The 13,301-nt window shown below is 55.5% G+C and overlaps 1 protein-coding gene across 3 annotated transcripts; it reads left to right on the top strand.

The window, feature by feature from the left end:
• The first annotated feature begins 4,415 nt into the window (after positions 1 to 4,415).
• LOC123348683 lies at positions 4,416 to 8,896 on the top strand. 3 transcript variants are annotated; one of them, XM_044986286.1, is made up of 3 exons: positions 4,416 to 4,594; positions 6,507 to 6,634; positions 7,482 to 8,896. In XM_044986286.1, exons 1-3 carry the CDS (start codon positions 4,475 to 4,477, stop codon positions 7,828 to 7,830), a joined length of 597 nt encoding a protein of 198 aa, XP_044842221.1. In that variant the 5' UTR covers positions 4,416 to 4,474; the 3' UTR covers positions 7,831 to 8,896. The 3 variants fall into 3 exon arrangements, 2 of the variants coding, with proteins under 2 accessions (XP_044842221.1, XP_044842220.1); XM_044986285.1 differs by having other exon boundaries at positions 4,416 to 4,660; XR_006573240.1 differs by lacking the exons at positions 4,416 to 4,594; positions 6,507 to 6,634 and adding an exon at positions 7,208 to 7,401.
• The last annotated feature ends 4,405 nt before the right edge of the window (positions 8,897 to 13,301 follow it).

Genomic DNA, 13,301 nt, shown 5'->3' with positions numbered 1-13,301 from the left:
AGGAGCGGTTGGGGGGGGGCTCGGCAGGGGGTGGCCCCCATCACTCAGTGCAGTGCAGCGGTTCCACCCTCGCTCAGTGCAGTGCCAGAGATGGGGTGGGGGGTGGTTCCCCCTCGTGCAGTGCTGGGGTGGGGGGCTCGTGGGGGGGGGCGGTCTCCGTTCGCTCAGTTCTGACCCCAGTGCCCAGCCTGGTGCTGCAGGGAGGGGGGCTCAGGAGGGGCCTGTCGCCTTGTGCTGATCCCAATGGGGTGCTAGGGCGCATCCGACAAAGAGTCCCTGTTTAACCAGTCCTGCGCCCCACCCCAGAGGCAGCTGCATCTCAGCACTGGGTGAATTTTGGAGGGGGGGGCTATGGGACTTTCTCTTCTTCCAACCCCCCCTCCCCCCTTTGAGACCGTCCGGTCCCTGCACTCAGCGGCCCCATGGGACCCCCTTGTGAAGTGACCCCCCTCGCTGCCCCAGTGGTGCCCTGTGGCGTGAGGGCAGCTCGAGGCGTTGGCTGGAGACTGGCCCAGCTGGCAGGGAGAGCCTGGGCTCCGCTGGAGAGAGGTTGAAGTACGAGGGGATGGGGGCCAGTCCCCGGAGACGGTGGGGGGGGGGCGGCAGGATCCCCTGAGCTGCTCCCCGAGGAGCCCGTGACCGAGCCGAGGGCGTCTGCGTGGTTCCCCTGCTCCCTCCACAGCTCAGTGGGGGGGGGGGAGCGGGCCCCTCTCCAGGGGATGGGGGCGGCGAGCCGGTGAGGCCGGGGGCAACGTGCTGCAGGAGCCAGGCTCCGGGCCCAGCGGCTCTGGGGCCTCTGGGCCGGTGGGGACTGGGGCCCCAGAGGCTACGGGGCGAGCTGTGTAATTGGGGCTTTGGGGGGCAGAACTGGGGAATCCCACGGTGCCTGGCAGGGACCTGGTTCCATGGAACCAAAGCCGCACGTCTCCCATTTGGTGGTTGCAGCGAGAACCTCCCCGTTCACGGAGCGTGGGTGGAAAGAGTCTTGATTTGCAATGAATGTCCCCCGCCCCGCCTGCTCCAGGCGCCTTTTGCCCTGTTTTCATTTCGTGCCTGGCCACACGTACGGTTGAAAGGCCTTTGCCGATCGCCGTGAGCCGCGGCGGCACGAGCGGTTTGGATTCTCTTCATCCCCCCCCCCCCCCCCCCCCGCGCACACACTGAAATCGCGCGGTGAATTTGGTGCATAGTTTCAAGCCCTCCAAACATGCAGTTTGTGGTGACAAATCAATTAGTTGAAAAGCTCTTGCTCTGCTTTAGGCCTGCGCGCTTCTCATGGGGTGAGACGGGCGGGTTCTCTCCCGGGGCCTGCCCTGAGCCTGCACCCTGGGCTCGCTCAGCACTGTCCAGCCCCTCGGAGCAGAGCAGCCCATCTCCCCCTCTCCGGGGCGGGTCCCATCCTTGCCTGGGACCTGCCCGGGCTCCGCGCTCCTGCCCGGGCTCCGCGCTCCTGGGCCTGAACCATGTGCCCCAAATCTGTGCTGCTCCCTTCCCGCCTGACCCCGCTGCGCGGCCGCCCCTGCTGACGGGCCCCTCCTCTCCGGGCCCTCCTTGGGCAGAAGCAGCCGGTGGGATCGGCAGAGGCCTCCCAGCCCGGAGCCCCCCCCGTTCTCCTCCATCATCCAGCAGGGCCCCCCTGGGAGCCAGCGCAGCCCCCCCCACCCAGCTCCCCCTCCCCTGGGTGCTGCCGGAGCTGTGGGGAGAGCTCGCTGCAGGGCAGGAGGCTGCTGGAGTAGTCGAAGGGGACGGGAGCAGCGGTGGGGGAGACACCGGGCACCTTCCCCTGGGTCCCTGTTGGGAGAAAAGGCTAAAGTTCAATAAAGAGACCCCCCTGCCCCCCAGCCCCCCATGCTACAGTCCACAGGCTGCGGCTGTGTGTGGTGTGAGGCCAGGGGGCTCCAGGACGCACGGTTCCTGGGTGGGGGGGGAGGGAGGTGCTAGGGGGCACTGGGCTGCAGAGAGTGGGGGACTCAGTAGGGGGCACTCTTCCCCGGCCGTCAGTGCTGACCCCAGGGTGGTGCTAGTACCAGGGTGGCACTAGGGGGTGCTGTGGGGCAGGGAGCAGGGTGGGGGGCTCAGCAGGGGGCGCTCTCCCCTGCAGGCATGGCTGATCCCAGGGCGGCGCTAGGGGGCGTTGTGGGTCAGGGAGCAGAGTGGGGGGCTCAGCAGGGGGCGCTCTCCCCTGCAGGCAGGGCTGGCCACAGGGTGGCACTAGGGGGTGCTGTGGGGCAGGGAGCAGGGTGGGGGGCTCAGCAGGGGGCGCTCTCCCCTGCAGGCATGGCTGATCCCAGGGCGGCGCTAGGGGGCGTTGTGGGTCAGGGAGCAGAGTGGGGGGCTCAGCAGGGGGCGCTCTCCCCTGCAGGCAGGGCTGGCCACAGGGTGGCACTAGGGGGCGCTGGGCTGCAGGGAGCAGAGTGGGGGGCTCAGCAGGGGGCGCTCTCCCCTCCAGGCAGGGCTGGCCCCAGGGCGGCGCTAGGGGGGCTGTGGGGCAGGGAGCAGGGTGGGGGGCTCAGCAGGGTGCGCTCTCCCCTTCAGGCAGGGCTGGCCCCAGGATGGCTCTAGGGGGCGCTGTGGGGCACAGAGCGGGGCGGGGGCTCAGCAGGGGGCGCTCTCCCCCGGCAGGCAGGGCTGGCCCCAGGGCGGCGCTAGGGGGGTTGTGGGGCAGGGAGCAGGGTGGGGGGCTCAGCAGGGGGCGCTCTCCCCTGCAGGCAGGGCTGGCCCCAGGGCGGTGCTAGGGGGTGCTGGGCTATGGGGAGTGGGGTACGTGGGGCTCAGCTGAGGGGCGCTGACTCCAATGCCTGGCCTGCAGGGCAGGTTTCTATCTGGGGCCTCCAGCCCTCTGCTGCGGAGACCTGTTCTCATTCCTTAGCGTGTGCTGCCCCCCTGTGGCCCTTCCCAGCAGGGCCCCCCTCTTGCTGCTGCGGCTGCTGGAATAATCCTAGAAACACCCGGCCACCCCCTGGGCAGCGGCAGGGCCACATAACCGGAGACCAGCTCTGCTGGGACTTTGTCCCCCTCTTCTTAAAAACCTCCCAGGACTGGGACTCCACGATCTCCCCCGGAGCCGGGCCCAGAGCATCGCTCCCCTGAGCATTAGAAAGGGGTTTTTCCTAATATCTAACCTCTCCTCCCTTAACGTGTGCCAGGGCCGGCAGTGCGGAGCCCCGGCCCTCTGGGCTCGCTGCATCGGTTCTGGCTGGACAGTGATTGCTGCAGCCCCGGCCCTGCTTTTCCTGCAGCGCTGTGTAGCCATCACGTCTCGTCCTCCCCTCGGCGGCGATGCCGAACAATGGACCCCCAGCCCCTCTAGAGCAGCCGTCCCAGATCTGACCCCTCTATCTCTTCTCCTGACTAACCAGGCCCAATTGCTTTAACCCAGGGAGCGGCAACCTTTGGCACGCGGCCCGTCAGCGGGAAGCGGCGGCCAGCACATCCCTCGGCCTGGAGCGAACCGCGGTCAGTGGGAGCCGTGATCGGCTGAACCCACCGACCCTGCAGGTAAACAAACCAGCCCGGCCCATCAGCAGATTTCCCTGACAGGCCATGTGCCAAAGGATGCTGATCTCTGGTCTAAGCTCTCCTCAGAGGCTGGGTTTTCTAAACCTTTGATCATTTTTGTTGCTCTCCTCTCCTCAAATGTCTCCAATTTGTCCACGTCTTTCCTACCGCCTGGGGCCCGGATTTAAATGCAGCAGCCATCCGAGGCCAAATAGGGCTGGACCATCATCTCCTGGGATTTACATTGTTCCAACCTCTGAATGATATTTGCCTTTTTGGTGACTGCATCATGTTCTCCCAGGGCTCCTCCATCCCAGACCAGTGGGTTGCCTCTATCTGGCTGTGGGCTGCCCTGGGGCTGTGGGGAACATTAGGGGGTCCCACAGGGGATTGTCAGGAGCGGTGGGCAGAAGTGTTGTGTATTTGGTTGTCATGGTTTTTGTTGCTATGGCAACTGAGTTAGATTATTATGGGTTAGCTCAGCCGGTTTCAACCGGCTGGGTGAGCTCTCTGTCTCTGTAAATAAAATGGAGGTTTTGGTTAGCTGTCTGCTCTCTGGCCTCAAGTGATTGCTTCCTAAACCGGCTGCCCCAAGGACATAACAAGAAGTAAGCAAGGGGAGGAATGGAGGGTGAAGGGGAAGGTGTCTGGCTCTGGGGGGGATGGGACAGAGCCCTGGGAGCTAGACGGGGGAGATCCTGGAGAGGGATAATGGGGTGTGGTGGGACCCCAGGGGACTTGATGAGAGCTGGGGGATCTCCTGGGATCTGGCTGGGGAGGCAGTGGGGCAAGCTGGGGCCTGTCTGGGATCCTGGCGGGATCCTTTTGGGCTCTGGTGAGGATCCAATGAGATCACTCTGGATCTGGCTGAGACCTCCTTCTATGACGCTGTTGGCCTCTTGTGAGGTCACGGCTGGACTCTGAGGTCACAATTTTCCTCTCTCTCCTCCGGGGCTCCCAGGCACGGAGCGGGTGCATGGAGATGGGGAGTGGCGCCTCCCTGGAGCCGATCTCCGCGCCGGGGGGAGCCTGCAGCCGGTGCGAGGCAGGGGAGAGACGGGGGCTCTTTGGGTGCTGTGGGCCCGGCGGCTGCGCAGTGAGTGACAGCACAGAGAAGGGTGGATGGACACACACAGGCCTGGCACGTGAAAGCTGGGCCCTGGTACGTCGTGTCCCTTCCCATCTCACTTTCTTTGCACTGAAATTTGGGGGGCTCCCCCAAGCTTGGGACCCTGTTACAATTGTCCTCCCCTGCCCCGATCAGCTCTGCGTGTGCACACGCACACACTGCCTCCCCTGTGCAATACGTGTACAACGCACAGCACGCGCTAACCGCTCACTGACACACGCTGGCGGGGAAACTGCTCCCATCCAGGGAGCGTTTTCAAGACAGACCAACTCTCCCATCGCAAATCCCCACAAAGTCGGAATCCTCACAAATGTTAATGAATCAGAAATGCCCCCAACAATTTTGGTTTGGGGGCTGTCCATAGCATCGGGGGAGGAGGTGGGGCCTTACTTTTGCATGTATGTGTCAGCGTTGCAAGGGGTGTGTGCATCCTGAAAATCACCACCAAAGGTGGTACGTAATTCATAGCCAGCCCTGGGTCACTCAAAATCTTTCACTTCGGTGGTGATGATTTTTAAATTTTATTTTTACTCGAACATCACTCCAATTTCCACATGAAAAGCTGGTTTTAGAACCAGAAAAAAAAAACTTTTTGGTTTGAAAATGTCAAAACAACTTCAATTTTTTTTTCCAGTTGAAAAATTCATTCAAACTGATCTTTTCCATCCAAAAGTTTTGGTATCAATGAATGGACAGTTGTCTGTTTATTTTTTTTAAAAAAAGGTCAAAATTCCTGCCCGGATCATACTTGTGTGTTGTGGAAGGGTGTATTTTGTGTGGTGCAGGGTATGCTGAGTGTATTTTGTAAGAGGTGGGGAGGGCGTGTGGACGATTGCTCTGTTTTGAACCTAATGGGTATGTGTAAACCAATGTAGTTAATCCGCCCTTTGAATGCACCACATGAGTTAGGCCATACTTACAGGGCGAGGGACGCTAGCCTGGGAAGCAGTGATGGTGCAAATGCTTTAGTGTCACGGTGGAGAATCAGCTGAACATTTGCTCCCAGTGCGACACTGTGGCCAAAAGGGTTAATGTGAGCTTTGGAGGCATGATCGGGAACCTCGCGGAGGAGCAGAGAGCTTATTTAATCTCTGTATTGGTCACTGGTGGACTCCTCTGTCCAGATCTGGTGCCCACAATTTGAGAAGGAGGCTGATAAATTGGAGAGGGTTGAGAGATGAGCGTGAGAGTGATTAAAGAACTGGGGAAAATGCCTCACAGTGATAGGAGTGAGGAGCTCATCTATCGGGCTTAACAAAGAGACGGTCCGGGGGTGACTTGACCCCATCTATAGGTACCTATGTGGGGAGCAGAAATGTTATAATTCTCTAGCCAAGAAGGTCTATCAAGATCCGATGGCTGGAAGCTGGCGAAATTCAGACTAGAAATAAGGTTTTAACAGTGAGAGTAAATGAACTGTTGAAACAACTTAGCAGGGTCACGGTGGATTTGCCAGCAATGGCAGTTTTTTAAATCAATATTGGATATGTCGCTCTGTTGAAATAGCAATTAATTCAGAGGAGTCCTCTGGCCAGGGAGATACAGGTGATCTGACGAGGTGATCACAACAGTCCCTTCTGGCTTTATACTATATAGGTTCAGGGAGGACAGGTCCCTCAGTGGCTGTTAGCCAGGCTGGGCAGGGATGGGGTCTCTGGCCTCTGTTTGCCAGAAGCTGGGAATGGGCGACAGAGGATGGATCACTGGCTGATTCCCTGTTCTGTTCATTCCCTCTGGGGCACCTGGCACTGGCCACTGTCAGAAGACAGGACACTGGGCTAGATGGACCTTGGTCTGACCCAGTGTGGCCGTTCTTATGTTCTCTGAGTTCTCCTTAAGGCACCCGTGCTAAGACCCAGGCTCTCCTGTTCCCTTCCAGACCCCGCTGCCCCCCAGGTCGGCGACGCCCCCTAGCACCGGAGACGTGAGTTCCCCGCGGCCCGGCTTTGCCGCGCCATCTCCCCAGGCCGGGAGGAGCTGGAAGGAGAATTTCCACTACCGGGACCGGTGCCTGTCCCTCTCCGTGCTGCAGCGGGTGGAGGCGTCGCTGGCGGAGCTGGGCTGGGCGGTCTGCCAGGAGGCAGCGCTGCAGCGGGGGGATCCGGGCCGGGGCAGCTGAGGAAGTGGCTGAGGAGGGAGTGAGGGGAGGCTGAGAATAAAGAGCAGGATATTAAGCGGATGGCCCTGGAGCGTCTGTCTTGCTGGGAAGGGGCGATTGGAGCAGGGAGGGGGAATGAGGGAAAGGGATGGGGGGGGCCAGGGGGGCCAGGGAGGGTGCCCTGGAATGGGTGGGGAGCAGAGATTTGTGGGGGATACTTTGGCTGTGGTGGGGGCTGGGTGGGAGGAAGCAGGTGGCAGAGTGGGGAGGGCAGCTGATTTTGAGGGGGGGGCGGAGATGAGGGGGTGCTCCAGAAAGGATAGGGGTTGAGTTTGGGCAGCGGGGGACACCTGGAAGTAAGGAGGGAATGGGGCAGTGGGGGATGGGCAGGGGGATCTGTGTGGGGGTGGGGGGAGCAGGGATCTCAGTGGGGTGGGGAGGGGAGCCGAGACCCCCTGGCCCCCTAGGCTGAGTGCAGTGTGACAGCCCCCTGGCCAGCCCTGAGGTCACAATGGCTCCGGGGCTGTGCAGCCCCCACCCCCAGGCATGGGGCGCAGGGCAGGGCAGGCGGGGAGGGGACCCCGCCATGGGGAGCACGGTCTCTTTGAGGAGGTCGTGGGAGGAGCGAGTGCTGGCATCAGGGCTGCTGAGCTCCTGGTGGAGGGGCCGGGGGACGGTGAGTAAGATGGTGGGGCCCAAGCCCCCCCACTGGGTCTGTCTGCCCCTCTGTAACCCAACGCTCCCCTTCTCTTCCAGCCCAGAGAGGTGCTGCTCAGCTCCCCGGACACTGCGCCACCACCTGGAGACCTCGCTCTGGGGGGCGGCCTCGGATCGGAGAGGCTGGCGCCGCAAGCCCAGACCCCTGCCGCCCCCGTCCTTCTCGCTGTGGGTGGCCGGAGACGGAGGCACGTGGGAGGAGAATTACCGCTACCACCGGCTGGCGGGCAGCCTGGTGTCCTCCGCAGAGCCCATGGAGGAGGTCCGGCCGCTCATCCCCCGGGAGGCGCCAAGGGGCCAGGCCCAGGGGCCCCCGCTGCCACTCCGGGACCTGGCCTATGGCCGGATGTTGGGTGAGGGGCACTTCATGCTCCATCTCCCACCATAGCGCCTCGGGCACTGGCCCGATGAAGAAAAGAGCTGGAGGAGGATGAGCCATCTCGGTGGTATCTCCGGGAGAGCCGGGTTCTTTTGGGCCACTGGCATTTGTGGGGAACAATCAGTTTTGGGTCAAACAAAATCTTTGAGTCACGGCCCTTTTTTTTTTAGTGTTCCCGGGTTTCTGATGAAAACAGCAAAGACTTTTTGAAGAAACTTTCAGAGAAAGTTTTCCATTAGTCCCCCGTTTCCCTTTCCAGTTTTGACCAGGGGAAAAGTTAGGGCAGAAAACTTGTAAGGCATCCCTGCCCTCTGGGAGGTGTAACTTTCCATGGGGCTGAGGGATGGCTTTCTTCAGGACTCCCCCTGTGGCGACTGAGCAGAGCCAGCTAGCACCAACTGCTCCCATCACTGTATTTTAAGCTGCACAACAACACTAACTGGGGGACCTTGCTAGGAAATTGCAGAAGCCTTCAGTCCGTGCCCTGTTCGGGCCTTCTGCAAATGGCAATTCAGCTTCATGGGTCAGCCATCTTTGAACTCACAATCTAGGTCTTCCCTCTAGCACTGGGGCGAAAGCCCAATATATGGTGCTTTCAAAGGGGTTTAACTTAATTCCTCTAAATTGCTTTGACAATTAATAGGGGTCTGAATCAAGACCCCATGGAAATCAGTGGAAAGATGCACGTTGACTTCAGTAGGCTTCGGATCAAGACAGGCCTAAACAGTAGTAGGCTATTACCCTTTGCGGGCCTCCAGGTTCTCACAGCAGGCCGTCTCACTTGGGGGTATATCACACTCTTGGTGTATACAGAACACACAAACTTTCAGAGATTCAAAGGCTAGAAAGGAGCGGGGTGATCATGTGGTCTGAACCTCCTGGATTCCCTAAGTCCATGCTTGCTTCGAGGTCGGTCGCAGCAATTGGACTTGAACAGATGGCTTAGAAAAACAGCCAGGCTTGATTTCCAGATTTCCAGCGATGCCACATCCACCACAGCCCTTGGCAAGTTGCACTAGTGGTTCATTCCCCCCTACTTGCATTAGGAAAGATCAAAATACAAACATGTTGAGGTTGTCAACATGACGGCTTTCAACGGAGCCTAACTAAATTGTTTTCCTAGTTTGTCAGTCCATAAAACATGTTGAGATTTTAATGTTTTCATCATCTCAATCTGGGATACAAAATCCCCAAAATTCTCACGGGATGGGAAAATTCTTCCTTCCCAGGCCCACTCAGGAGATGTGGTTTCTGGTGTGACGGGTTGGGCCCCTTGGCAAGTCACCTGATGTGCTGATATCACTGAGTCTACCTGTTCTGCCAGCCTGGGCCCCCTTGAACCTGTCTTGCTGAGCCAGGCTCTGCAAACCTCCTCTAACCCACCCCCAGCCGCAGATCAGCTCTGGGCAGACTCAGCTTCAGGGACTGGCTCCAGCACTGAGCTGTCCCCCCCCTTGGCGTGCAGACCCAAAGATGTATTGTATTCGCCTCTGCCCTCGCTGTGGCCGAGGGTATGCACAATTCCCGCCCCCCCCTTTAGAAACCGGGTTGTATTTTAATCCAGAAATCAATGTATGAACTAGAACAGGTGTATTTTAAGTAGTTAAGGAGGTAGCAGACAGAACAAGGCTGAACTAAGAAAATAAAACAGAGCCCACAAACTAAGCTTAATACACTAAAGAAACTGGTTCCATGTAAGTTCTCACCCTAAATGTGGTTCTAATAATCTTCACAGGCCAGACGCCCTTCCAGCCTGGGCCCAGGTTCCCCCCACCCCGGCCCCAGTTCATTCTTAGTTGTTTCCAGCTGTCATCTCGGGTGGGCGACGGGAGAACTGACAGCCAGGATTATCTCACTCCCCACCCTGACATAGGATCTGCATAAGGCGGGAGCCCTTTGGTTCCTAGTTTGAGCCCCCTCCCTTACAGTGGAAAGTTACAGGAAGTCCCAGGTAATGTCAAGAGCACCTGACTCTGTAGAGCAGGGTCCCCAAGGCAGTGCCCGCGGGTGCCATGGCGCCCGCATGGGCATCTAAATGCGCCCGCGTCCGGGCCCCCGGGAGCGCACCCGCCAAAATGCTGCCGAATTTCAGCGAGGACACCTCTCGATGATGACGCTTGTCGCCAACAAGTGACGTCATTGAGAGGCGTCCCAGCCGTGGTCCTTCGTCTGGCGCCCGCCAGACAAAAAGGTTGGGGACCACTGCTGTAGGGCCCTCGTAGCCGTTCTTCCCAGGCCGACCCACATGGTCACAGGAAGACTAAGCTCTGTTACAGTCCATTGTCCTCGCAGTCGGGTTTTCCATTGTTGTACCTGAAGTGGTAGCAGGGGCCGTCACCCAAAGAAGCACAGTTGAAATACAGCTACACAGTCAATATTCCTAACTTCAGATACAGGAATGAGCCAGGCACACAAACAGGATATTCACATTCAGTAAATCAGAACCTTTCCAATGATATCTCACGTGAGCCATCTTGCATAAAGTGTCTCTCAGTTATGTCATATTCATATCCTAAGCATATTTTCATGAAGAATATGGAATGAGACATCACATCTGGTTCCTAGTTCTGCCACTACCCTGCTGTGTGCCCTTGGTAAAGTCATGTCCCTTCTCTCCACCCTCCCACCCACTGTCTATTTAGGCGGTCAGCTCCTTGGTGCCTAGCTGTCTTTGTGCATGCAGCCCCCGGCACAGTGGGCTTCTGATCTCAGTTACTGTGTCTCTGATCATCCACAAGGAGCAGATTTTGGTCACCCATGGCTGACCTGTGGTGGGATTCAAACCCATACCTCAGAGGATAGCTTGCTCAGTGGCAGGGAGCTAGCTATTAGAGTAATGGAGGCCAGGTAACTACCTTAGTTAACTAGATTTGGGGAACTGAAAAAATGAAGAAAAAAATCCGGTGGGGGAAATTTAAAAATTTCATTTCAATGTTGACCTTTTTTTTTTCTTTTTGGGTAACCTTTTCACGTGTCTACTTAGTTTGAATTTCAAAATGAAGTCATTTGAAACAAACCGAAGTCCAGTTTTCCAGTGATGACAGTGTCGAAACCAAAAGTTTCAACGGCTTCAAAACTTTTATTTCAAAAAAATTGTTGAGGAGTGATTCACCCAAATGGATCCACCTTTGCAAATTGTTTTGGTTTTGATGAATCATCATTTTGTCAAAAAAAAAAGTTTTTTTATTGACAAAGTCCTGATTCACTCTGGATTTTAAGGTGGGATAAGACCATTACGGTCATCTGGGCTGATGTCCTGCATGACATTAGCTCCTGCATCCGTTTCTATGGTTCATGATCTTCCTCCCATCGGCAGCCCACCCTGGAGTAACTCCTAGGAGAGGAGTTCCCTGAGGGTGCTGCCTCCGTAAATAACATGCAATTAAGGAGGAAGCTCTTGGGCAAGTCTTTATCTTGAAGCAGCATCCATCAGACACGCACCAACTCCTTGTCCACTTGTTTTACTCAGTGAAAGACTCCTCGGGCCAACTGCCTGCATGGAAACCATGAGTATCTCTGCTTTGCATTGGGATGTAGGCTGGCGAGAGATAGACCTTGCTGCTACTGGAGAAGGTCTCGACTAGACCACGCTGCCTGGGAATCTAGCAATAGCGAGTGCCACGGCGTCTGCTGGGCCATGGGTCTCATGACACACTGATGCCATTGCAAAGGTACGTTCACACCCGTGACTGACATGACTGCGCAGATGTGATTCACGTATGAGGGAGTAGGATAGCAGCAGTGTGGGTGTTACCCACCCACAGCACAGACTCACCAACACACTAATCCACCAAAAATACAGCCCTCCCCCCCCCCGCCCTGCAGTCACAGTGGCTACACATTCACACACTAATCTCACCTCTCAGGTAAGTCAACATTTCTGTTGTGCCAGCGTGAGAAAGCTTCATTCCAGATGGTTTATATCATCCAAACGGTGTTGTCCTTGAATGCCTCAAGCAGTTAGCGCAGTTCACGTCCAAACCCCGTTGCCAACTCTGTCCACATATCTATTCAGGGACACTATCATAGGACCTAACCACATCCGCCACGCCCTCAGGGGCTCGTTCACCTGCACATCTACCAATGTGCCAGCAATGCCCCTCTGCCATGTACATTGGCCAAACCGGACAGTCTACATGAATAAATGGACACAAATCAGACGTCAAGAATTGTAACATTCAAAAACCAGTCGGAGAACACGTCAACCTCCCTGGTCACTCAATTACAGACTTAAAAATGGCAATTCTTCAACAACAAAAAACTTCAAAAAAAGAGAAATTGCAGAACTGGAATTAATTTGCAAACTGGACATCATCAAATTAGGCCTGAATAAAGACTGGGAGTAGCTGGGTCACTACAAAAACGAATTTCCCCCTGCTGATACTCACCCCTTCTTGTCAACGGTTTGAAATGGGCCACTCTGTTTACATTGGCCTCATTACCGCTACAAAAGTGATTTTTCCTCCTGTTGAGAACAGCCCACTTCCACTTTAATCGCACTGGCTCCTTAGCACTGACCCACCCCACCCCTACACACTTGGTAAGGCAACTCCCATCTTTTCATGTACTGTGTGTCTCTATCTTTCTACTGTATTTTCTATTCCAAGCATCCCATGAAGTGGGTTTTAGCCCACAAAAGCTTATGCCCAAATAAATGTGTTAGTCTCTAAGGTGCCACAAGGACTTCTCCTTGTTTTTGCTGATACAGACTAACATGGCTGCCCCTCTGAAACCTGTTTCCATTCTAATGTAGAACCATAGAGAGGTTTTTTTGTTTGTTTGTTTGGTTGGTTTTTGTATTGCTTTTTGATTTCTGTGCTTTTTTGTTGGGTGCCTGGTTTCATTTATTATTCCATTTTTATTTTTTCATTTTCTTTTTTGTGTGTTTTGATTTCAATTTTTATTTTTGTTTCTGCTTTGTTTTCTTGTGTTCAGTTTGGTTGGTCAGTTTAACAACATGGTCAGATTTTTAAAAATTAAAAAAAGAAGAAATTATTGGGTTTTTTTTGACACCCAAAATTTCATCTTTGAAAACTACTCAGTTTTCAAATGGAGAAAAATGTCAAATATTCACAGGAAAGTTTTCAAAGCCAAAAATCAATCAGTTTCAAAACTCGACGCAATGAAGTTGTCTGTTGTGAGAGTTAAACAATATTTTAACATTTTTTTTAACCTCTACTTTTTATGCGTTTCTAGTTCATTTTTGGAATAACCAGGTAATCCTTCTAGGCATCTAAATGTGTCCTTACGCACCTAAACACCTTTCAAAAGCTGGTCTTGCTTTAACCTCCTTTCCTGAATCTGGGTGGGATAAAACAAACACTTGAAATATTTCAAAGGTTACTGCATAGAAATGGAGCCAAAAAGAAAAGCTGCCTGGTTCTCTTTGTTATCCTGGGGCGCCTCCTTGTGGCTACACTTAAAATAACTTCTCACCACTTTGAAAAGTCCCTTTCCTACCTCAGAAAACACTGTTACTT

This window comes from Mauremys mutica, chromosome 13, assembly GCF_020497125.1.
Source record: "Mauremys mutica isolate MM-2020 ecotype Southern chromosome 13, ASM2049712v1, whole genome shotgun sequence".
Lineage (NCBI taxonomy): Eukaryota > Metazoa > Chordata > Testudines > Geoemydidae > Mauremys > Mauremys mutica.
Note: the sequence above shows the minus strand (reverse complement) of the source record. Positions and strands in the feature narration are given on the sequence as shown.